This window comes from Phoca vitulina, unplaced genomic scaffold, assembly GCF_004348235.1.
Source record: "Phoca vitulina isolate PV1807 unplaced genomic scaffold, GSC_HSeal_1.0 scaffold12, whole genome shotgun sequence".
NCBI classification, from domain to species: Eukaryota; Metazoa; Chordata; class Mammalia; order Carnivora; family Phocidae; genus Phoca; species Phoca vitulina.
This window is the reverse complement of record NW_022589715.1, coordinates 36,690,608-36,717,089: the sequence shown is the minus strand read 5'-3', so window position 1 is coordinate 36,717,089 and position 26,482 is coordinate 36,690,608. Positions and strand designations below refer to the sequence as shown.

At 37.7% G+C, this 26,482-nt stretch overlaps 1 protein-coding gene across 5 annotated transcripts in view; it reads left to right on the top strand.

Annotated features, from left to right (window-relative positions):
* The first annotated feature begins 1,826 nt into the window (after nt 1-1,826).
* The window catches only part of VRK2 (VRK serine/threonine kinase 2), a 126,290-nt gene continuing 101,634 nt past the window's right edge, over nt 1,827-26,482 (top strand). For 3 of the 5 annotated variants that reach the window (XM_032410942.1, XM_032410941.1, XM_032410938.1), the window contains exons 1-2: nt 11,371-11,544; nt 13,304-13,444. In XM_032410942.1, the coding sequence (XP_032266833.1) occupies nt 13,309-13,444 (136 nt within the window). In that variant the 5' untranslated portion in view covers nt 11,371-11,544; nt 13,304-13,308. Of the gene's footprint in view, nt 2,008-11,370; nt 11,590-13,303; nt 13,445-26,482 lie in introns of those variants that run through there. The other 2 variants (XM_032410940.1, XM_032410939.1) reach the window with 2 other exon arrangements.

Here is a 26,482-nt window from a genome sequence, read left to right as displayed (position 1 = left end):
CCTTTCCAAACTCCTGACATACAGAATGTATGAGCATAATAACATAGCTGTGGTTTTATGCCACTAAGTTTGGAGTGTTTGTCACTCCAAATGGTAACTGAAGCAACTGGAGGTATAAATTTTGGAGTTCATAATACACACATTGCATTTAAAGCCTTGGGACTAGATGGAATTAAAAAAGATAAATGTCTGTGCCCTGAGTAGAGACTGAGCAGAGACTAACTAAGCACAGCAGATTTAGAAGGAATAGCCAGTGGGCTAAAAGAGCACCAGGACAGTATGGTGTCATAAAGTCCAAGGAAGAGAACTGAGATACGAAGTGATGCATTTTTTGTTAATGAGACCAAGAATATGATTGTCAATTTTCTCCCTTCCCTCAGAGTGACTGACTTCAGCTGGTTGGCTTCAGTGATTGACTTTGGTAGGAGTGGAGAAAAAAAGATGATTGAAGTTGAGAGGTCAAATAAAGAAAACTTTAAACACATTTAGAAATTATATTTAAAATAGTTACTTAGACGTTAGATCATTAATGCTCACCAACAGTATTTTCCAGCTGTAATTTCCATAATTAATGTGCAATCCAAATGATAGCCAGGTGCTTCCCAATTTTTCAAGATCTAAGCCCTTTCCTAAATTTTCTATGTATTTTCTCCATAAAAACACCTTGTGTTTATATTCTCATGGCTACCTTGGACTAGTGCTTCTTCATGGGCCATCTCTGATCTGAGTCACACATGCTCAGATATGGAACATAGACTCTTCAATTTACACACTCTTTCATACAAACTGAAAAAAAAAATGGAAGGAAGGTAGAAGAGGAGTTAAGATCATAGCAACCAAAACAACTTTGAGTGGAACAGTAGACATCAGTCTGGATTAATCCTTTGTCCATCTGACAACCAATGTTTCCACAATGACCACTTACCCCTTCTGGCATCCAGTCTCACACCATCTCTCTTCCACCTGCTGTCTTGCTTCCTCCTCTTTCCTCCCGGAAAACTCCAGGAACTCCACATTATTTCTCAATTTTACAGAGCAATTTTCCCTTCAAGGTGTTCAGCAAATGAAATTCCCTTCCACAAGAGGTGGTGTGGTTATGAATAGATAGAAACTCTGCTCTTATTTTGCTTCATTTTAATGTTTTTTTCCCCAGGTTTTTGGTTACTTTACTCAGAAAGTTTTCCTGGTGTATGTTCTGACTTTTGCATATTTGAAAATATTGCTATTTTTGCCTTCATGCATAAGGATAACTTGACTGTTTTAGCATTCTAAAGTCACAGTCATTTTATTTACAACTCTGTGGTTGACACTCCTTTCCTTCTTTCACTTAGTGTCATAGAGAAAATCTTTAAGGCCGATCTAATTTTGCAAGTAAGTAGATTTTTGCACTGATACTTTTTTAATGTTTTCCCTCATCATTGAAGTTTATAATCTGTCCTTTCCTTTGAATTTTAAAAGAATTTTATAAGTTTATCTTCTACATAACTAATTTTGCTTTTTCAGATATAACATATTGGGTTAATTTCATCTTTGGTTTATAATTTAAAATTATGTTTTTTATCTCTCTCTCTTTTTCTTTGGTATAGAGATTTTTTTTCTAGAATATTTGTAGTAGTCAGAATAATGACCTCCATCCCCAAAGATTTCCAGGCTCTAATCCCTGGGAACCAAACTGAGAATATGTTACTTTATATGGCAAAAGGTACTTTGCAGATATGATTATGCTAAGGATCTTGAGATGGAAGATCATCCTGGATCATCTGGGTGAGCTCAATTTAATCAAAAGTATCCTTCTAAGAGGAAGCAGGAAGATCAGAGTCAGAGAGAAATATTGAAAGATGCTACTACACTGCTGGCTTTGAAGATGGAGCATGGGCCACAAGACAAGGAATTGCAGGCAGCCTGTAGAAGCTAGAAAAGTCAAGGAAATGGATTCTCCCCTAGAGCCTCTAGAAGGAACAGAGACCTACTGACACCTTGATTTTAGAATTTCTAACCTCCAGCCTGGTAAGAGAATATATTTTATTACTGAAGTCATAATTTTGTGGTAATTTGTTAAACAGTAATAGGAAATTAATACATATTATCTTTAATTTCATAGGAAAAATCTCTTCTTTGGTTTTATTGTACTTATGAATAAAAAAATTTTAGAAGGGTTTTCTGTTTGTTGTAATAACTTATTTTTAAAAGAAGGTAGTTTTGATTTTTCAAAGAAGGAATGGAGTCTAAATTATAGGATCTTTCCTTAAGTATGGTAATTTTTCTCAGTCTGATCACCTACAGAGGGCTATCTATGCTTACCTAATCTTGTTTTATAAGACAAATAGAAATGGAGATAGTTTTTGTTCTGATTGATTTCCTGCTAGTATCTTTCCTGTCTAGATCTAGTGATAAATGAAAAAAGTTACAATATAATAGTGTAATTCTGATGTCTTCCCAAATCTCAGGGTTTCTGGAATAACTCTTTCCTCTAACAGAGAAATAAAGTAATTCAAGCTCTGATCCAATGTGAGTGTAGATAATGTAGTTGTTTCCCAAATAATTTCTGACAATTCCAAGTAAGTTCTTATAAATTTACTGACCACTTGCCACCTATCACTATGAATCATTTAGAGAATAATTACTCAGTAGCTACTGTGATCTTAAAATGTAAATAGTACCATGTCATTTCCTTGTTTAAATTCTTCAGCAGCTCCTCATTTCACTTAGGAAAAAGACAAAAATGTTTAGACTCACAAACTGTAGCATTATTTGTCCTCTGCCTATGTCTCCAGGATCATCCACTGCTGTCATCTCTTACCATTGTCCTTTTGGGGCCTTAAACACACCAACTTCCTTCCTAACCCAGGACTTTGTGTATATGCTTTCCTCCATGAAGTGTTCTTCTTTCCCCTTTCTGCCTCCTAACCACCCATCATCCTTCAGGTCTCATATTAAGTGTCATTCCCTCAGAGGTTTCCCATGACCTTGCTTGCCAGTTGGAATGAGCTCTTCCTGTTACGGCTTTTAACAGAATCCTATAAATTTTCTCAATGATTATTTAATACCTGTCCCCTCCAAAAGACTATGACTTTGAAGAAGGCAAGGACTCTGCCTTTTGATACAACCTGTCTCCAGAGCCAAGCTCAAGTAATATTTGAGTAAGTGAATAAATCTGCTTTGCTGTTTCTGGCTTCTCCACGGGGACTTCTGGCCATTTCATTTCACCCTCGTTTTATTCCATTAATTTGTCTTTGTCCCAGAGCATGAACACCACCTCTCATCTTTGTGTTTCTTTCTCCAAGTCAGTGCTAAAGGAAGACTGACACCAGGTTGCAGGTTTACTGTTTTTTTTTTTTTTTTTAAACTTCATTTATTCATTCAGAATATTTACTGAGCAGTTATCCACCAAGCACTATTATAAATGTTTGATGGTTCTCTCTTGGTGTGGGGAGCAAGTTGCAATGTTGCCAGCTCTCTGCTCCATTGAGGCCTTTCAGTACCAATGATATGGTCCAAATGTTTTGGTCCACATAAGTGGTTGTGGTTCTGATGATGCAATGCATGGATTTCACTTTTAACCCTAATACCTTCAAATTTCAAAGGATGGTGGGGTGGTATTAATTGGTCAGTGTTTCCTTTATTGCACTATAGGTACATTGCTCTTTTAAAAGAGGATGTTTGACATTGATACTCCATGCTATCCTTCAATATAATTCCACCCGTATAACTTTTAACAGAAATGCCTCCAAGTTTCTTCATATGGCCAGTATTCATTTTTACTTTCTGGTGCTAACATAGAATTGTTTTTCCTCTTTCCCTTTTAAAAATGTTATATCAGGCATTGCAATCAGAATTTGAGAGCAGGGAGATAAAATTCTGCTCTTGTCATTATCTTGTCCAGAAGCTTCCAATGATTTCTTCACCAAACTACAGTCTCCATACGCTCTCTCTTGTCTTTTGTCTATTTATCAGTTTATTTTTGTTATGAGTAGGAACTGCATTCCAGGAAATTATTATGTATATTAAAAACTCAAGAGTATCCATATAGCATGAAATATCCTGTAATAGATTGTCCAGATAGCTGCAGAGGAAGATTTCATGATGCTAGTAACATTTGGATTTCATAGTTGATTGAGTACCCTTGTGAAATGAATGAGCACCATCATGAATACTTCACACTGTTGATTCACTCCAATATATTGGCATTTGAATGTTCATCACCCCTGTCAAATCAATTCAGCGTTACTAACTTCACTTCTAGGGAATGGGATTTTTGTAGCCTTCTTCTCCATAGCTTGGCAGAAGAGAAGAGAGAAAACTCCATGAGATATAAAAGGGTGCTAGAATTCCTCCATTTTATAAACAAATTCAAGTAGCATTGGATGAAACCCAACCACATGTGTGTGAAAATATGAAACACTAGGTATGGATAATATTCAGGTACAGAATGAGATTACTGCATAAAAAACACTCTCCTCAAAACAGACTTGTTCTTTTGAACTGAATCATTGGAGAATAATCTTGGAAAGAAGAACTTCCAGCACTGCTTAGGGCTGTTATCCATTAGAATGACTTCATAAGAGTGGCTTATAAATATCCTCGAATTTTTCTCCTATACACCAGAAACAGCTAAATAAACCATGGTCTTTCCAGAGCCGAGACCAACACAATATATCATTAATTTTATCCAATTGCTTCCTGAAGTGGTTCCAATTAATAATTTTTCTCACCTAATATAGATCATAAACAAAAAGAATATATGTAACATTATATTTCATTTTACACCAAGAAAAGGGAATATCTTTGATTTAATTTTATTATTTTGGACCCTTCATATTGAAAAGGAGAATATATATCCCTTTAAAGTGCTTATATTTTACTGGGTACCTAATTATCTTCCCTTAGAAATTTTTTAAAAAGCCAATGTGATAAGGCAGTGGGTATATCATTAATTTCATTTTATAGAGATAACAGGCATGGATTTTTCTTGGTTGTATTAGGTGAAATATGTCATAAGTCTGAGATAAAATATCAATCTACTCCTATCTTTCCTATTCCACATCCTGAGATAACCCAATGTTATCAGTATCAAGATGGTGTTTATCCTCCACTTCCTTTTCTATGTTCATACCAATAAAATTAATACAAACTTTATATACATATATATGGGAAAGTATATGTGAAATATGTGAAAATATCTAAGACAATATAAGAAATGAACTAAACCTATTATAAAATTACTAAAATCAAAAAAACATGGTATGGGCTGAGGAATAGACCTTTCACATACACGCCTCTCTATACTCTGGGTGGCTAATACACATGAGCAGTTAGGGTTAGCCTCCTGCTTGAGTCGCCAGGGATTCTCCATTTTCTGTAGTAGCACTGTCCAGCAGAACTTTCCATGATGATGGAAATATTCTATAACTGGTTCTGCCCAATAGGGTAGCCACTAGCTACATGTGGTCACTGGGCACTTGAAACATGGCTCGTGAAACTAAGGTATTGAATTTTTAATTGCATTTAATTTCAATTAATTGAAATGTAAGTGGTCCAAGCTACTGGATTGGACTGTACAACTCTAGAACTTCAAACCCAAACTCTGTTTCAAGCATTTAAGATCCTCCATAATTTTATCTCAACCTGAGCTCAAAGACCTAAGAATACAAACTGAAGAGGGTGGTGCTGCTGGTATGTGAAAGGCAAGCCTAAAAGCATGGCTTACATCGCACGTGGGAAAACTGTCCTCACTTCTCCTTTGAATACATCATCAACCCTATTCTTATTGAAAGCACAGCTTCTGCTTAAAATCATTCAGCCAGTTCCCCTTCCTCCTTCTCTAGCTCATGTTTTTGATTACTGCAGGCATGTTAGTTAGAAAGAAAGAGGATGTAAAGTGTGAATATAGTCTTGTGGTTAATTAATCTTTTATGATGCTTGCATTAGGGGAATGGACAGGGTAGGACTAACATCATGTTGGCTAGCCGTATTAGGTTTTACCCCATTCAATTGTTTGAGAGATAATTTGATACATATTTACTTCCAATTGTTTGGCAGCAGGGCTCTACTAATTAATATCTCTGGAAAAGATTTTATGAAGCCTGTTGACATACTGACAGATGACATTTTAAATTAATTTTTTGTGTCCTTGTCTTTCACTTACATGGACAAACAAGAACTGTGATTTGGGGACAATAAGTTCAGGCCTTGCAATGGTCTTATATGGAAAGAATGCAAAGGACATAGATATTTGGTCTGATTGTATATCTGATAGCTTTGAGATTCCATTTATCTGAATACTATTATTTTCAAAATCTCTATGTCAGTAACTGCTTAGCTCTCCAGGGATTGTGCGTTTATGAGTGCAAATGGCCTCCTGATTTTTATAAAACAAAAACTAGCTCTTCTTTGGCAGGCAAAGTGTTTCCAGTGAAGTGATCTCCTTTTCTCACATTAAATTACAAAGATTGGATTTTTCTAAATGTTTTGTCTATGCAACATCTTTAACACTTTAATTGATTTGAAATGATCCTGGCCTTGTAAGGTATGCTCACTGAATGGCTAGGTTTTTCTTTTTTCTTTGAACCAGTACAAGCATTTCACAGCACCTGGTTCTTTGAAAAGCAGAACCCCAGCCATACCTACAATGTTGGCACACCGCCAAGAAAGTCCTTGTGTGTGTGTGTGCGTGTGTTTGTGGTGAATCAGTCATAGTCTGTAAGATCTATCAAAATAGCCTTGTTTGAAAACCTTGTTTTCCCTATTTTTTCTTCTTCAGATGACTCATACTTCAGTGCTTCATGTCTAGATTCTCTTTTCTTTCTTGTTTCTTATCATGTTCATTCAGAAGACGCTCTTTCACTAGTTCCAAAATTTGTATTTCTATATTCTGTCAGTTTTCATCTTGAAACATACACACAGCAATATGCTCTGAATCATAAAATTCTGCATTAAAACCCAACACTTAAGAAAACCCCACATAGTCTCAATACAGGTTTACCTGCACTTCTGTTCCCATTTTTATTTATGACACATTTATTAACATTTTAAATTCATTGTCACTTGAAACTTTATTTCATCTGTTAGGAAGATTTTGGCTGCAAGAAACATAAAAATCAATGCTAAGAAGCTTAAGCAATAAGGAGACTTAACACTTCACGGAGGAATCTGAAAAGTATGGTGGCTTCAATGTCGGTTGAATGAGTGATTCAGTGAAGGTCTCAACAACTCAGATTCTTCCTGTCTTTCTCCTCAGCCATTCTTTTCTTTTAAGTCAGTTTCACTGCAGCATAATTTACATATAATAAAATTTATAAATCTTAAGTGTACAATTAGATGAGTTTTTACAAATGTATACTCATGGAGTCACTACTACAATCAAGAGATTAAACATTTCTGCCATTCCCACAAGTTCCACTAGCCCCTTTGCCATCCATCCACCCCTTCAAACCAGTCCCTGGGAATTCTGATGGAATTATACGATATGTACTCTTTTGTGTCTTCTTTCCTTTCTATAACACCATGCTTTTGGGATCCATTCAGGTTGTTGCTTGTATCAGTAGTTTGTTCCTTTTTATTGCTGAGTGATATTCCACTGTGTAGGAGATATATTATATACCACAATCTGTTTATCCATTTACTACTTGATGGGAATGTGAGCTCTTTTCAATTTTTGGCTATTACCTAAGAAGCTGCTATAAACATCTAAGTACAAGACTTGATGTAGATATAGGTTTACATTTCTCTTGGGTAAGTGCCCAGGAACATGAAGGCTGGGTCATATGCTAATTATACATTTAATATCATAAGAAACTGACAAATTGTTTTCTGAAGTGGCTGTAGCACTTTGGATCCCCACCAGTGAAGAAAGAGGGTTCCTGTTATTCCATATACCTATCAAAACTTGGTATATTAACAGGGCTTTTTGAGAGCAAACATTTTTAATTTTGATGTAGTTAATTTAGCAACTTCTTCTTTTAGGCTTTCAGCTTTTTTTGGGTACATTCTAATTACAAAAAGTCAAAGATCACAAAGATTTATAAAATCTAAGATCATAAAGGGTTTCTCCCAGGTTTTCTTCCAAAAGTTTTATAGTTTTAGCTCTTGCATTTAGATTTAGGTCTATGATGAATTTCAAGTCAGGTTTTAAATGAGGTGTGAGTTAAGGGTTGATTTTTTTTCCTTTTATTCTTCCTTTCTTTTTTTTGGATATGTGAATAAGTATTCTAACCTCATTTTTGAGCATTCTGTCATTTCTGGTGTATTAGATATATAATTTGTACCCTCATGGTCACAAGATGACTGCAGAAATTTTAGGTATCACATCCAGAATGATATCCAGAGGAGAACATCTCTTTATAGAAGTGTCCAGAAAACTTTTCTTTGCCTCTATCTATACTCATACATACACACATACTGGTCAAACCAATCACTGGGAAGGGAATGATTCCATCATGATTCATTTATTCATTTAATAAGAAAATGTTGTGTTTTCTCTATTTGCATCATAGGGACTGGGGATACAGTAGTGACTCAAACAGTCAAAAATGTTGCCTGTTCCCATGGAACATATAATTTGCTGAGGAAGACTATTTGTCTATTTTCCAAATAAATAAGTTACCTGTATAATATGTTGTTGTACAATACTAAGTGGTAGGAGGAAAAAAAAGAAAGGGGGCTATGAAGTATTGTGGGTAGGTTGGAATATGAGATAGGATGGTTAAAAAAAGGTCTCCCTGAGTTTACTTTTGAATAAAGACCTGAAGAAAGTGATAGAGTAGTCCATATAGACACAGATTGAAGAATGGTCCAGGCAAAAGGAAAAGCGCAAAAGTCCTGAGAAGAGCAAGGAGGCCACAGTGGTTGGAGGGAGTAGTAGGAAATGGGGGAGGCACAGAAGATGTAGATCATTGCAGATCAATCATTCTCAGCCAGGACATCTCTGACAACATTTATAAAATTTGGTAATGGTTGATTTTGGCCATAATAACTCGGTGGGGAGAGACTCCTGGGGAGGCCAGGGATGCTGCTAAATATCCTACAATGCTAAATATCCTATCTACAGGAGATAGACCACCTCTGCACCCACCTCCCCCTCTCGATAAAGAATCATCTGGCCTAAATGTCAATATTGCCAAGGTTGAAAAACACTGTTTTAAGTCATAGTAAGGATTGGCTTTTATTGAATGACACTAAAATGTTTTCAACAGAGGAATGATCTAATTTAAGCTCCTAAAAAGATCATTTAGCTGTTTGCTGTGAATAGACTGAAGGTGTCGAAGGGTAGAAAATAGGACAACATTTAGGAGGGTACTACAATTACCTAGGAAAGCCATGATGGTTATTGGACCAGGATGGTGGCAGTCAGTAGGGATGGTGAGGACTGATGAATTCTAGATGTATTTTGAAGGTTGAGCTAACAGATTTTGCTAACTACCATAGACTAAATGTTTGTGTGCCCCAAACATTCCTATGTTGAAACCTAATCCCCACTGTGATGGTGTGACCTTTCCAGTCTTAAGAACTGTGAGAAATAAATTTCTGTTGTTTATGAGCTACACGGTCTATGGTATTTTGTTATAATGGCCTAAACAAAGACACACATATACTCCATATAATAGGTATGAACACAAGAGCCATATATGACCCCTCAGGAGTAATCTGTTGTGGTTGTTGCTGGAGCTGCATCTTCCCAAAGAAATTTACTTGGGGAAGTGGGTAGAAACCTGAACAAATTTGGAACGGGAGAAAGAATGTCCATATGGATGTTTGGCTAGGCAACCAATAGCATCTGTTACATATACATATCTTACAAAAATAAGAATGGACATTGTTGGATTAGTGTATCACTACCTTAGATGATGTGATTATTCTACATATAGACTACTGAACTTCTTTAAAAAGGCTTTTATTTATTTATTTAAATATTTTATTTATTTATTTATTTGAGAGAGAGAATGAGTGAGCAAGCAAGAGAGAGAGAGAACACATGAGCGGGGGGAAGGGCAGAGGGAGAAGCAGGCTCCTGGCTGAGCAGGGATCCCCATGCGGGGCTCAATCCCGGGAGTCCGGGATCATGACCTGAGCAGAAGGCAGATGCTTAACGGACTGAGCCACCCAGGCGCCCCTAAAAAGGCTTTTATATCCACAGCACCAAGTGCTTCAGAAATGTTTTCTCATGCCATCTTTAATTTGGTGACAAATGTAGGAAGTCCTAAAAACTTATTCCATCAAAGTCATTAAAGGACTTTGATTTCCCTTTCAGTTTGCCTCCCAAGTAATTACTGACTTCCAACATAGGATGTTGATATATTTAATAATTGCTTTTGGAACATTTGTTTTGTCTACCCCAAAATATTAGAAGCTCACTATGAGTCTTTATTATGTGTTAGAAAACCACTTAATAAATTTCTCTCACGTATCATCATAATCTTATAACTAATAACCTGCTAAAGATCCTCTCTTTGACCAAACTCTACTCTGGCTTCCCAGAACTCTTTTTCAACTAGGGATGGCTATTGACTTCCATGGTCTCTCTACATTGTCTAATTTCAGTGGGAATCCTGTTAAGTCAATTTAGCCCAAATCCCCCGACTACCCACAACCCTCCACATCTAACGGAGTTCCTCATCCTTCACCATCCCCTAGGTGAGTTCTGATCACCCTGGCCTGTCTTCAGCAAGATTCCTGTTAACTCAGTTTAGCCAGACTACTCCTTGTATCTCTGACATTTCCTCTTAATAATTTTCCAACCGCTGACCCCCACCCCTTGGCTATAAATTCCCACTTTGCTGTCTTTGGCATTGAATGCAGCTCTTTCTCCTATTGCAATAGTTTGGAATAACGTTTTCTTTTCCATTTTAACGAGTGTCGTTATAAATTTTTCTTTAACATACCTTATAACCTAAATACGGGTATTTCCAGTTCACAGACAAAAAGGCCCTCTGGAGGGCCTGGCTAGTGTGACTAGTTATGGGTAAGTGCTCAGTAAAGGCTGGCCCACTGATTTGGAAACTTTGGGTACTGAGAGAATACGGGAGACCTAAAATTCCTCCTACACAAATGCACCAAAGGGATCTGATGGCTCATCCTCCAGGCTCTGGCGGGCCAGGGTGTGCGGCAATCATACAGCCCCCTTTCCCTATGTAGACCCGGCGCTCACTCTTCCCCTGGGCGTCTCTGGAGCGCGGGCGGGGCACCGGCACGAAAGCACCCGCCGCGGCCCGTTCGAGGCTTCGCGAGCCCCTAGGCCTGGACTCCGCCCGGAGCCAGGCGACGCCGGGCTCGCCCCGCGCAAGCGGCGCGGGCGCGGGGACGTCAGCGTGGGCCCTTCCGAGGGCCGGCTCGGGCCGGGCCCGCCTCCCCGCGGGATTGGAGGCCCGCGGCCCCGCCCGGCCCCAAGAGCAGGCGGGAGGTGCCTCGCGCGGCCTGGCGGCGGGGGAAACCCGGGGCCGGGCCAGCCCTCTCTCCTTCCCGGTCCTGGGCGTCGGGTGGAGCGGCACAGCTGCGCCCCGCTCTCCGCCTGCCCCGCCCCGCCGCGCCGCTGGAGGAGCTGCCGTCGGGGTGAGCGCCGGAGCCTCCCGGCCCGGGCGGGGCCCTGCTTCCGCGGTTGGTCGCGCACTTTTTCCTAACTCGGAGCGAGAACCGGCGCCCCCTTCAACGCGCGTTAGCCCAGAGCGCCGGCCGGAGGGGTTAGGCGCGGGCGGGGGCGGGTTCCGCTTTTCGCCGGTGCAGGGAGAGCGTGAGGCGGGAAGGTAGTCTCCAGGCGCCGGCGGGCTTCGCGGCGGTTCGGCCCGGGCCTCCGAGAGTCGGGGGCAGGCGGGTGGCGGGCCGCACGGTGCCCCCGGCCCCTGCCACGGCCCGCCCAAGCCCGGTCCTGGCACGTGTTCAGGCCTCTGGACGCCGGTTTGTCGCCGGCAACTCGTGTGAGCGCTTTTCATAGTAGCCCTGGAAGGAACCCCAAAGCGGAGGGGCACCCGTGTCGGGGGCTGGCCTTGAGAAGAGGCCGCCGCTTGCTCCTCGGAACCCCGCCCGGGATGTGCAGTTTCAGCTTTCAAGTTCTGATGCCACGGACTTCCCTCCGAAACTGTGTTTATTCTCTTTATACTTACTCAGGATTTATGCCCTGCTGAAAAGTTGTTCTTTGAAGACTTTAGGTTTTAAGTCCGCAAATATGTATTGGACACCAGTATATATATATAAAGTATTGGTCAAGGGGAGCCCCCACAAAACTACCTGAAGCATAGTTCACCGTGTAAATTCCCTGTTTCCCTTGTGGTTGTGTTAGAAGGACAGGTGAATATCATTAAAGGTTTCAGCCGTGTTCCTTTGCTCTGAGACGCTGATGCTGAGTAAAAGATAGCAGGGCATTGGATAAAAGTAAGTGAAGGAGGGAAGCCTTATTAGAAGGAACAGAAACTTTCTCATTCAGAAAAGGGGAAGATTATACAACGAAAACTTTAACTTTCATTTCAAAGCACTCACCAGTTTTAAAATTTTTTTTCTTTGGAAATACTTAGAGGATTGCAACTACCTTCACATGTAAATTAGTTTCAGGAAGATATGCTGGTGTGTGTGTGTGTTTCCCTATGCAGTTTTCTCTTCCAACTAAAAATCTTTCATTGTGAAATTCACAAACCTGTGTCCACATGTAATTTGTTAATCTCTAAGGCAGGGCACTTTTCACTTTGATGAGGGTGGGGAAGACACAGGGTCTAAAGAAACAAAGAGTAGTGTGCTGCCCCTGAAACTGCCCTGTGGCCTTGTGCTCTGAGAAGTTATATATCCGTGAAAATTCCGGGCTTACTTAAATATTTCCCGAGTACCTGCTCTGTGTCAGTGATGTGACTTGCTGTGCTTGGTGATATTTGTTGCCATTGTCCATGTTTTCCTAATCCAAAGCTGTATTCTCTCCTAGTGACCAAAGACCTCATCTTTGATACTTAACGTTCTCAATGAAAGGAGTATTTGCATGTATATGTTTATTTTCTTTTTGTCATCGGGAATTGTAAACTCACTTCTTAGGGGATATTCTGCACTGTTAGTAGGTATTATAGACTCCCCTAAATGAATTTTGGACATGTTAAGTGAAGTTCAAAAGGTTTGTTTTTTTAGTATTCGTCCTTCTTAGATTTCAATGTTGTATGTGAAAATTCCAATTTGAATATAGTGTGTGGGCTTTCCCAAGTCCAACTGACCTCATAATCCTCATTTGTAGGAACCTGGGAAAGTGCCCCGTAGAAGACATTTTGAGAAATGTATTTTAACTGGACTTTTTGCTGTTTTTATTTTTAATTACTTATCGCAACCTTTCTGCCAACAGAAGTGATGCCACCAAGAAGAAGTGAGAAATACAAACTTCCTGTTCCACTTCCAGAAGGCAAGGTTCTGGATGATACGGAAGGAAAACAATGGATGCTGGGCAAAATGATTGGCTCTGGAGGATTTGGACTGATATATTTAGGTAAAGTATAAGTTACCAAATATTCTTGTATATGTGATGGAAACTGTAATCACTTAGTATTTTGAAAATTGAAACTTTGAATTACAATAGAATTCATAAATGTACTTTATTAAGTAAATGAGGATCATTAATGTTTACCAGAATGTCTGGTTTAAGACACGACTGACCCCATTCCTTGCTGTCCATGTTTTTCTGAATGACTCCTAGAAGACCTTCTAGAGCCTGGTTATAAAGTCCACCAGATAAATGTTGATGTTCTTTTCTGAGAGTGTGTTTTCCTGGAAACATTGCTTTTTATAGCTCAGAAACCACAACTGTCTAAATCCAAACACTCTGTGAATCTTAATCATTAATATTTAAGTAATACAGGGTTCTGGTCATTTCTTAACTAGGCTTCACTAGAGAATTGAGTCTTAATACCTCAAGGCATCTGTTGTGTGGAATGAATTAACTTCTCTCCTGTGCATCTAGATGGTACTAGTTATTTGCCATCCTTGATAAATGAGAAAATAGACGCTCAAAATTATTTTTTGTTTTCTTTGGTACAGATAAGGAACTCTAGTTGAATATATTTTTACACTACATTTAAAAATTTTTAAATTACACTGAATTTAAAAGGATCGTTCAGGGCTACCTTAAATATGTAGTTGATTGATCAGAACTATCCATTACATGCCTGGATTTAATGAATAAAATAAGATAAATATTAGTGATTAAAAAAAATTACCCTCAAGGATAAATTCTCCTAAATGGATTGACTCATTACATCTGTTCTTTTTTTTTTTTTTTTTTTAAAGATTTTATTTATTTAATTGACAGAGAGACACAGTGAGAGAGGGAACACAAGCAGGGGGAGTGGGAGAGAGAGAAGCAGGCTTTCCGCGGAGCAGGGAGCCTGATGCGGGGCTCAATCCCAGGACCCTGGGATCATGACCTGAGCCGAAGGCAGACACTTAACGACTGAGCCACCCAGGCGCCCCGTCATTACATCTGTTCTTAGAGGAGTTTAAAAAGCTGGTAAAAGACCTCCACTGGGGGAATCTTGGATTCCTCATTAAATGTTTCAGACAGTAGGGAAGGAAAGACTTTGCCTCTACTCTCCTAGGTTCGAGAGCTGGGTTTATGAAATAAACTGACAACAGGAGAAGAGCTACACCAATTTACTAATTTTTAATGTTATGTGCATGGGGAGATCACAGAGAAACAAAAAGTGAATACCCCCAAAGAGCAGTGAGATTTGAGAGCTTATACACTGTCTTACTAGGGGAAAAGGAGAGGGGATGGAGGTCACTTAAAGGACAGTAAATGATCTTTAGGAAAGATGAATGGGCCCTTAGGAGAATAGATGGGGGATATGATAGTTTGTGACAAAGTTTGTCTGGAAGTGGTATCAACTTCTAATCTCTTGTGGTAAGAGTAGTTTTTTTCTGGTTGATGAAACTTCCCTGGAGGGAATTTATAACAATTGAGTCTTTTTTGGAGGATCTGTCTTTATGTAAATAAAGGGAGTTCAGAGAAAGCCTCTCCCTGCACTTGCTCCTTTTCGGGTACCCTCAGCCCAAGATAATCCTTAGGCCGAAGAGGCATAGTTTAGTGTGGCGTATTTCACCACCCTTCACAAACATGTTTCATGAATCACAATGAATAAAGCTCCCATTCTGATAGAATTGTCATTTTGAACAAATGAATGAAATTTGGTAAAAAGATAACTCCTTATTAATCATCTCAGTGTCTAATCAAGTTGGGAAGATAAGACCAACACCCACAAAAATGTATGGGTTAGAGAACGGTGTCCTTATCGAAAGAGTTTGAACTTGCTTAAAAAATGCCGTGATTCTGAGTGCTAGGTTGTGAGTGCCGTAAGCAGCACCGTTCAGGAGAAGGTCACTTATGTAACTTAAAGTTTTCTAAGAGCCACATTAAAAAAAGTAAAAAGAAACAGGTGAAATTTATTTCACTGATACAATTTAATCCAATACATCTAAAATATTTTTCCAACATGTTATCAATATTTTTTTAAAAAGAAATTATTTCTAGTTACAGTCTTTAAAATCCAGGATATATGCAGTCCCATTTCAAGAGCTCCGTGGCTACATCTAGCTAGTGGCCACCATACTAGACGGTACAGATAAAGACCATAGGAGTATACTTAGAGTCCGCAGAGAGTAGAATTCCCCATAAAATACGTGTTGACTGAGACTTTGAATTAGTGAATTCTCTTGTATAGCAAAGAGCTAAGATCTCTCGTATACTGTGCTGACTCAAAGTCAGAGATAGGGAGTTGAATAAATTTCTGTTGTCGCTGAGCTATAGCCTTGGATCTCATGGCTTATCAGTTATACTTTTAGATTTCTAATATTTCAATTATTTGAGTAATTTCAAAGAAATACAGAAAAGCATGGGTTGTAATGAACTTATTCCTTTTCTTTTTTAAAATATAAATATATAAAATGTTAATATGTATTTAAATGTATTTTAAAAATTAAACATAGGTCTATATACATATACATACATTCACTACTTGTGTGGTTCCTGTTGTGAAAAAGAAATTTGCTCAGGCATGTGCTCTATTTGTCCCTATTTAAATACAAAAAAGTCTTTGCTTCTTTCAGTCTAAGTATATGTCACATATTTTTTACTTATTTTTTCTCACTATCAAAATAATATTTGTTTTACAACAATTTTTTTAAAGATTTATTTATTTTAGAGAGGGGAGAGAGAGCATGAGCAGGAGCGGAAGAGGGAGAGGGAGAGAGAATCTCAAGCAGACTCCATGCTGAGCATGGAGCCTGACGCCGGGCTAGATCTCACGACCTTGGGATGACCACCTGAGCCAAAGCCAAGAGTCCTATGCTTAACTGACTGTGCCACCCAGGCACCCCTGTTTTACAGCAATTTTGAAGGTTCCATATGTCATACTGTACCCCTACTATCTGAATGTTAGAACCTGGATCCTGGGAATACTAGCAAGTGCATGCCACTGGGGAAAGATTTTGAAGAAATGTTTAGCTATTTTGAGGTAGAGGCTCCATACTTCAGAATATCTAATAAAGCTGTGTGTTCCAGATGTTGTCAATGTTCCATCCAGAGTGGCACTTGTAAATCATAGGATCAGCTCTTTAATGAGATGCCATCAGCAATCACTTCATTCAACTTAGTTTTTACTAATTATTTTCAAAGTCATCTAAGCAAATTCATATGAAATTGTATCATATTTTTCACTTTACCATGTTTCTCATCACTTCCTGTGTATAAGTGAAGAAATTCAGGTTTTCCTTAACAACACCTTTGTGTCCAGCTACCTTCTTTCCAGGTGTTCTTCTTTCCAGATACACTGTTTCGTCAGACATTTCCTCAGCATTTGTTGCCTGAGGCTGGGAAGAAGCCAGCTGCCATGTCCAACTCATTGTGCATGTCCAGCTGTCCTCTAGCTTTGAGATCAGTAGCCAAGGCCTTTGAGGAATCATCAGCTGAGAGTCAAGGGGAAGGGACGGAGAATTTTGGTATTTGCTCTTGACTTGGACAAATAATGTGCCTATATAGCATTAATAGAAATAGTTATAAGAGGGAAAAGAAAGGTCTGAATACAAGAACAAAGCCAAGGTTATTTCTTTATATATGAAAAGAAAGGGGGTGGGAGGAAGCTGGTTCAGGGAATGGGAAAATTGCTGTCATTTTAGTATCAACTAAGTGAAAAAGTTTTAAACTTCCAGGGAAGGAGAGAGAACTGAGTCTGAATTCATCTTTATCGCTAGGTGCAACACAGACGCAGAATTGCATAAATGAGGGCATGGGTTTTGGTGTTAGGCAAATCTGGATTGAATTCTGACCTAAGACATTTAGAAACTGAATGACTTCCACCTAGTCACAAGACTGTTTCTATACTGTATCACTGAGATGGCAATAATTGTGAGGATTAAATAAAGTAATGTTTTTAAAGAACTTGGAGCTTAGTAAGCACTTTAATGTAATGTATTTATTTATTTATTTGGAAACACCTATCCTCATTGATTAGCTGAATCCCAGGTTCAGTGTCTGGTGCCACAGGTGATTAGGATGGTGACAAAGACATCCATTGGAGGGATTTTCCATTTATCCTGGCATGGATTGTGATAGATTTGGCTACCGATATTGTAAACTAAGAACATAGAGAATGCCATTGGAAGACTATGACATTTTACTTACTGACCTAAATATTTTTACCCCTAAAATTTATAATAATAGCCATGATGACATAGTAAAAAGTTCTCATTGAAGTTGAATCTCATGTACTTCAGATATGGAAGATACTGGGTTTCAGAAATTAGTAAAAAAAAAAAAAAATCCAGGAAAACAAAAGTTATACGTAATAAACTTAAGCTGAATTCCTTTGAAGGCTTATATGAGTAAAAACAGAGATTATTTATCTGCAGAAGTTTTAGTTTTTTGAAGTCGGGCATAGCAATGACCAGTTAGCATCTTTGGAATATCAAGCACAGAGTAGATGTTCAACAGTTATTTGCTTGAGAGATTGAGACTGAGGTTGGGATATTCAACCTGCACAAGCCAGTCTTCTTTATTCCCTTCCATAATTACAGATGTCAACCCTTAATTCCAGCCTGTAATTTTACGGAGGTACCTTAGTGGCAAGAAAAGCTGAGACAGTTATTACAACATCATCTGATAGAATCTATATATGCTTTATTGCCATAAATCAATGCATTATTTTTTATAAAGAGTAACACATTATTATAACTAAAATTAACCTCTGGTGAAGCCTTAAGATCGAATCACTTATCCATGGATAAATGTGTAGACTTTATCTAGGTGATGGTCATACATATTTTGGGTCATGTCTTCAGATTAGCTCTATTTTGTTTTAGAAATATAGAAGAAAACTTTTTTTTGAGGGGAGTGAGGAACCAGGGTAGCTTAAGTAGGATTTTTAGAAATTATCAAAGTTTAACTCCCTTATTGATGAGGAAACAGACTTCTATTTTTGAAGAAATAGAAAAGATTACTTACGCATGTGTAGTTTTTACTTATTTTACTTTTTTGTTCACAGTAATGGATTCATTGTGAAGGTATGTAGAATAATGTTCAGAAGAGCCCAATGATAATGCACCAGAGTTATTGGAACACTTAGTGCTTTATTATACTTCGCTATATTGTGTTATTTTGGCAATGTCTTAAGAGAAGGCTTTGGGGAAAGCAGTCTTATCTGACACAATGCAACATTATGGTGCCACTGGGATTGTAACTAGAAAATTCTGCAAACAATACTGTGGGGGTGAAAAGAAGAAGGAAATAAACACGAAAAAGGGAAAACTTGTATTAGAAACTATAGTATATGTGATAAAGTAGTTATCAGATGAGGGTGTGGAGAGAGATACTCACAAGAGGAAGGAATCACTGGGATCTTGTGAATTTAATGCACCTGTTAGACCTTTACACAAGAAATAGAAGTCTGTAGGAGATGTATTTTAATTTTGTATTTGCTGTCCATAGGCTATTAATTTTGAATTTTTAGAGAAAAAGGAGTGTTCATGTGCCTATCAGTCAAGAAATCTAAATATTTACAGAAGTTTGGGTTTTTTGTATGAAAAGGGAGAGTTCTTCTAAGGCTTAGCTTTTGCTTGTCTTTTTCATTTTAAGTGTCTGATCTTCTTTTTAACATATATTATGGTTCTTCATTTTTAGCAGTTTTACTGTCAAACTCTTTTGCCTTCAGGGAAGATTTACAAACTGCTGCATTCTTCATTGATTTCTATATTATGTTTCTTCTACTGCACCTGTTACTATCCTGTAACTGTTTATAGTGGTCAAGGTTTTAAAATTTGAAACCTATTGCTATAGGGAAATTTCTTCTTCATGAAATGAGCTCACCTCTATTGCCACACAATAAAAGAACTCTCAGTTTTTGAGAGCTTCTGGCTTCTTTATGAAATATGGATAGACTTTGCTTCTGAAGTGTTTTTTTTTTTTTTCTTTCGATATGGAAGAGGAATAAATAGTAGGTATGGTCTTTCTTTTAAGACACAGGAATATCCATGTTTATAAAACAAAGGAGAGGAAAATTAAACTCTGAAGCTCTAAATGCGAGAATTCACTAGAAAATAGTTATTTAGATGATGAAAATTTGTCCACCATTCACACTTAACGATATAGAAGTGTTTATGGATTGCATACTGCTTAGGTACTTGGTTTTGCAATTAGTGCTTCTTCAGAATGTTTGTCCCTTTTAACTCCAATACATGGACTGAACACACTGTACAATATTCTACATGAAAGAGTGTTTTAGGAGAAAAGACAGAAAACCCAGCCATTATTTCAAGACAATTGTTGAAGATTTCCACTGTTTCTTTTAAAAGGATGGACTTCAGTTAGACTTTTCTTTAATGTCTCCAATCAAGTAATCCTTGAGGAAAATGCTTCCGTAGAAAGACATCCACTGAAGGCCAGAAACATCTACAGATGCAATGTGATCCCAAGCAATGAAGCATGTGGCCCTTCATTGGCATTATATGATAACAGGAGGATCTTCTGGCAGAAGAGCTGACTTTTGCTGCGTTCTGCATGCTGCCCCTCCAAACCCATCTTTGATTGGCACCTATGCCCTATTGAAACTGGCATCACACCTTCTGAATGGGCACAGTGCCAGGCTAGCAGATGGGTATGGGCAAAAGCATGCCAGAAACCCAGTATGTGCATCAAGTTTAAGTATTAGGGGCCCAAACTCTCATCCAGGGATATAAAAACTGCAGTCTGTTGAGAGCTTTTTGTGCTTAAGGTTAAAGGACATGCCATTTCTACTCCAGCTTAGAGGTTGATTAATTTTGAAAGTCAAACAGGAGCTCCCGTGGCTGTGTCAGGCACAGTTCTGTCTTTGGTGAATGAGAATTACTAGTTCATGTAGGGAAGAGAAAGTATTGTAATGAAGTTTCCAATGAGAGTGTCTCTCCTGCAAGTGCCTCCAGCACTTAAGCAGCATGCATTCAGTGGAGATGAATATTTCTGTTCTCCAGCAGAGCCAGGTGCAGTCAAAGCCAGATCTTCAACCTGCTGCAGTATAGAACCCTAAATTTAGAAAGGGCAGGCAAAGTTGGGAAGAACTCCTTGGTGGCAACTCTCACCATGAGTTGATGAAGCTTCACGAAAGTGTATAAAGGAGCTGAAGGAAAAAGTCCAAACAAAAAACCTTCAGAATACTTGAGCCTGAAACCAAAAGATCTTTAGCACACCAAAGGAAAAAGTTTGGTTCTTTATCCTCAATGCAGAAATTCTTCTGAATTTTATATCAATAAAAACTTAGTTTACCAAAATGTTAGAATCAACTTAATGCATAAGTAACAAAGTTTTCTATTCTAACATTTATTTCATTGCATGTCTATCATGTATATAAACTTCACTTCTTGAATAATGGATTTTGCATAAAATTGAGTTCTAAATATCATATTCCTTATGATCGTCTCACACCAACTACAGAACTGGGCAAAAAGAAATGGGGGGGGGCCATCATTCCTTGTGATCTCTTTAATCCCATCCCCTAAATGCCCTTAAATTTACAGGAATGCCTATCAGGCCAGCTGTGGCCAAGAGAAGCTTTTCCTAATCGCCTTATAGCCATTGCCTTTTCTTTTCCACTGTGTAAACTTTATCTATGGAACAGATTCCATGAGACCGTTGTGAATACTTCAACGTATTCAAAACATATAACTGCCACAAATTAAACTACTAAAACTAAAGCTGGTGCATTGTCACTGCCAAGTAAAGCTGGCACGTCCCTCTGTCAGACTGCGGGAGAGTATGCCATATAGTCCTCAGAAAACACAATTCATCCAGAAGCACTCTTGTCACTTGCTCTGATATTAAAACAGAGAAAGTGACATTAATTAAAGAAGTGACACGAGCCAACAAAGGCAATGAAATTCTAAGCTTTGGCTCATGTGCAGACCTTATTCCAACTTACTCTGCTTAGGTATCGTGGCCATTTCTGGGGTAGTGCGGCTACTTTTCCCCTTCCTCCCCTCGTCTCCCCATTCGGAAACATCATTTGCAAGCGACTAAAATTTTATATCCAAGGTTGGACTAGCCAATCGGTGCACTGGTAGTTCTTGCAGGGTTTCCCAGAATCGGAGTGTGATGGCACGTGCTGCATTTACTGCACTTGGTAGCTGCACGAGAAAAACAACAACTAGAGGCAGAGGAGAGCTGGTCTAACAAAAAGGCAAGCCACGGCTAAACAGAGTGGAGTACCTAGATTTGGTAGACTGGGAGCTAGGGGAGTCTGGTGCTCGGATGGGTTGTGAAAACAAATGGTGGCCGGTGGCCCTTATGGAAATTAACACGCGGAAGGGGCAAGCAGGGGAGTACCCCCAACTTTCCTCTTTGTTTCCCTGGCGTGTTCTTTCACAGTGCCTATCGTGGTTTCACAGGATTACTGTTTGCATACTCTTGTATTCACCACTATCCCCCAACACTAGATTATAAACTCCTTGCAGGTCTTCTCTCTGAGTGCCAAAGCGAGGCCTTGCATTCAATAGTTTTTCAAAAATGATGGGTTGAATTAACTCTAGAACTAGTCTGTTAATGGGAAAAAAAAATTGGCCCACCAACTAGGTTATCGGAGATGAGATTTTGTGCTGTATATACTATAAGATGCAGTATGTGTGTAAGGCCCTGTAGTTTTAGATTTAGAGACATTATTTTGTATATTTTGGGGGGAGAGAAGTATCTGTTCATTTTCTTTTCAAGTATATTTTTAAAATATAAGAAACCATATACTTAATCTGTAGATTATAGGATTTATTGGGAAAAGTCTACTTTGCTAATGCGTAGTGTTGGGAGTTAAAAAATGGACTTTGTATTGAAGACAGTTTTGTATCTAGAACAAAACAGTACTGAGTAGCACTTAATTGAATTCATCCAGAAGCACCTAATAGCAGACCTAACAGCAAGTATAAACTTTTGTGGAGAAAATGGATGGATGTTGTTTGTTGTTAAATGGATTGATTTGTAGGCATGTAACGTGCATAAGAAATCTGCTTTTCAAAGAATGTAAACACAACTTTAACAGAAAAAAAAATTACTGGAATTTCTTTTAATTCAAGTGAACGAAAGGTTTGATGAAGAGTTGTGTACATCGTCGGAAGCTTTTGTGTTATGGTTCCTGGGCAGAGGTATTTTGTATTTGAGATCAGGAATTTTCTGTCTGTGTAATTAGTCATGAGGTTTCATGTACGTTTTTCATATGAGGCAGACAATGGCTTCAAAGAGACAGCAGTTCTGCAAAGGAGCAAGAAAAGAAGGCCAAAGTTGACACACACGGAGGCAAAACAGTGGAAGAAAAATCAACACGTTTTGCAAAATCAATCATCGAAAATGTGTCAGTGTTCAGGAGACTGTCTTTAATTTGCAATCCAAGTGAAAAAGAGTATTTAAATAGGAGAGGCAGTATTATTGAGCCCAGCATGCCTGCTACCACTTGTTTGACTAGCTCAGAATAGAACACTGAGAGGCAAGGGCTCAAAGTTAAATGAACATTTATACATTTTAAAATCAAATGAAAGATTCAGAGTATATTCATGAATTAAATTTTTTTTTTCAGAACCCTAAATTTAATCAGCTGGAATTACTTTTAAAGTGTCATTCTATTTAACTTTTGGGAATGATGAATTCGCCTTCTAATAGGGATGCTGTATTTTATCATGGAGATGAAACAAACTGTCTTTTGTTAATTATTCCCCAGAGACACTGGCCATTTTTCTCATCTATGCTCAATGTGGAGCAAAAGCAGCTTTCCCCAAATTTATTTTAAGCAAGAGCAATTGGAAGCTACAACATGTATGAAAGAGGCTCGTGGAGAGCATAGCTTCCATTGTAGGTGTTCTGAGTGCCACCTAATGACGTTCTTCGAGGTAATGTTACCAAAGCCTCACTCAGGAGCCCATGAACGGAGAACATAGAAAAGTAGAGAAGAATGAAAGAGCAAATCTGCAGTAAAGAATAGCAAATGAGTCATAATGTGTCTGTGGCATCCAATAACTGCCATGGATAGTTCTTTAAATCTTTTTTAGGAAATCATTATCAACATCAACTACTACTGAAATCTCTCATGTAGTGCATGCCACGCTCTGTGTTAAATGCTTTACATGCATTATTTCATTTAATTCTTCCAGTAAACTAATAAGGAAGATATGGAGGCTTAGGGGGAGGTTAAGTAATTTACTTGCATGCCACAGTTTTAATAATTGTCTCCATCTACATTTGAACTCAGGTCTCTTTGCTCTACTAATTGATGTCCTTTGTCAAAGAACACTTTGAATTTATTGCTAGCCAGAGAAAATAGTTGCAAATGACATGCTTTTGACATGCTCATTTCTAAAATAACCGTGAAATATCTAATTGATAGTATTGGCAGCTAATTTAAGAAATCTGTTAGTGATGATGCTGATAATGGTGTCATTTTCATTCAGATTGACAACTCGAGGTGTAGAGCATCAGTGATATGTTTTTAATATTAAGTTCACAAAATCTGTGGAAGAACATCTGATATTTATAGTAAATCTAATGCTAAGAACTGGAAAAATACATTAAAAATGTACTATACGTAGGTCAAACAATATTTTTGTGAACAAAAGTGAGAATAGTCAACCAATAGTGCATACAAATTAATAAGAAAGATTTGGTGGATTTTTTGCTTTTTGAAAAATGAGTAATTTTATGCATTTGTTTTGAGTCTAATAAGCAGCAGGAAGATCAAAAGAAGCCTCTTTAAATCCCTATGATACAATTTTAAATAAGCACCATGTAAAAATAGATACTTTAACAAATACTGGATTATTCGTGACCATGGCTTCTTTTCATTGGATAGTAAAGATATGCTATTGAGAAAACTAGGTCTTTTAAGAGTAAAACAAAACATTTAGATATGTGGAATCTTGATAAAGAATATGTTTTCATATAGAATTTGTCCAGATACCAAAATACTTAATTTGTAATAGAAGTATAGTTTTTAGAAAATTATTTAATTCCTTCAAGATACTATTGTATAATAGTGATTTATTACAAATCTATAAATGATTTTATTGAAAAATGGTAACATTTCATGCAGGGTCATATCTTTAGGTGTTTTTGTGGAAAAGAGATATTTTAAAAGTATTGCAATGCTAGTTTTTATGCTAGAATCCCTTTTTCTTTGGAGTATATACATAGCAAGGGAAAGAATGAACAAAATATCATATTACATTAGAATATTTGTTTTTGAGCACTTATGGTGCTAATGGGGTTATTAATTTCCGTTTCTTGAAAATGTGAAGAAAAGCTATTCGTTATACCTGATCTTGTTTCTGTTAAAAGATCACGTGTTCCAATTCTAATATAGATCTCCAGTGTCAAATGTATTAACAGTTGAGAATGAGTATTAGTTCTGTAAACCTTCCATCTTACAATGTGTTAGGAAGATGGTAAAGAAAAAGTAGTAAGACCCATTAAAAAAATCCCCACATGATACATTTCAAGAAAAAATGAGAAGAAAGCAAAAGAAAGTTGTATATCTAATGAGCTTACATTGCCATGTGATGAAAAGGGGAAGAAAAAAACTGTGTAGACTCTATAATATCAGAATTTCTACTCCAGCAGAAAGCTTTTGAACAAGTATAACTGTTCAGAAATTTAGTGTAACATAAATTGAATGCATTATGGAATATTGGTAAAAATAGAGGTTTTTATTGGGAGAAGGACATTTAAGTTCTTTCTGACCCTGAAATTCTGTGAGATCCTAAAAAGCTGTGAGAGATACTGAAACATGGATAGAGGCTTTACGGAAAATTAGTTGTACTATTAATGAACGAGCAAAGCAAATCTGTGTCAGAGAAAAATGACCTAAAGAGATCATCAAGAAGAAAAATAATAGCACTATTATCTGTCTATGTAATATATCTTTGGATGATAAGAATATCACATGAAAAGGTAAAGACCTGAAAAATAGAGACCATAATTAAAGAGAGAAAGATTTCCCTTATTTGAAACCTAATTTCAGCATGAATATTAGAAAGTGTTTCAAAAAGTGCAGGTGGGACTAAAGTCCTTACATAGTAGGTTTTTAAACGAAATACAAATTTTACAATATGATTTTAGGAAAGGAGGACAAGAACCATGTTAACCCTTAATTCATAGGCTGAAAATACAAAGACTTCATGATAGCTAAGAGAAATATGGCTATCATTCCAGTATATTACCTGACCAAATTAAATGTGTCTTAAGAGATAGGAGGGAGCATTTGAGGTCTTAGGAAATCTGAAATTATTTTGTAACAGGTTAGCATGAAAATAAAGTACACTTGAAAGTATATAATTGGAAGAGACTTATAAGAGGTAAATGAATTAAAATATTAGAAGATTTGATGATACAAAGTACAACCAGTTTAGTGAAAATCGTTATGAACAAAGAATTTTATAATGCAGTCCATATTTCTAAAGTAGCTTAATGAACCGTGGTTAGTAATTATGGAGTTAAAAGTTAAACAAAAAAAGTTAAATTACATATCAATCCTTCAAGCAAGCTCAAAATGTATCTAGTTAGTAATAATGAAAATATCTGAATTAGAGTGTATCAGTGTTGGGTGTTTGAGAAATAGGTAAATGGATTGAAAAATAGTCTACCATAGAATGAAGTAAATATGAAGTATGTACCACTACCAGTAAGCAACTGGCAAAGAACCACAAGGAAGAGTAACAATAATATAAATTTACAGAGCATTACAATTGCCAGTTACTGTATTAGATAAAAACAGTCTAAAATCCTTTACCAGAGTATCATTGCCAAAAATCCCTTATCAGTTGTCAAAGAGAAGTACTTTATTTTTTAAAAATTTTTATTTATTTGAGAGAGAGTGCATGAGCAAGCGGGCACGGGGAGGGGTAGAGGAGGAAGGAGAGGGAGAGAGAGAATCTCCAACAGACTCCGTGCTGAGCGTAGAGCCTGACATGCGGCTGTATTTCACGACCCCGAGACCGTGACCTGAGCTGAAATCAAGAGTCAGAAGCTTAACCGACTGAG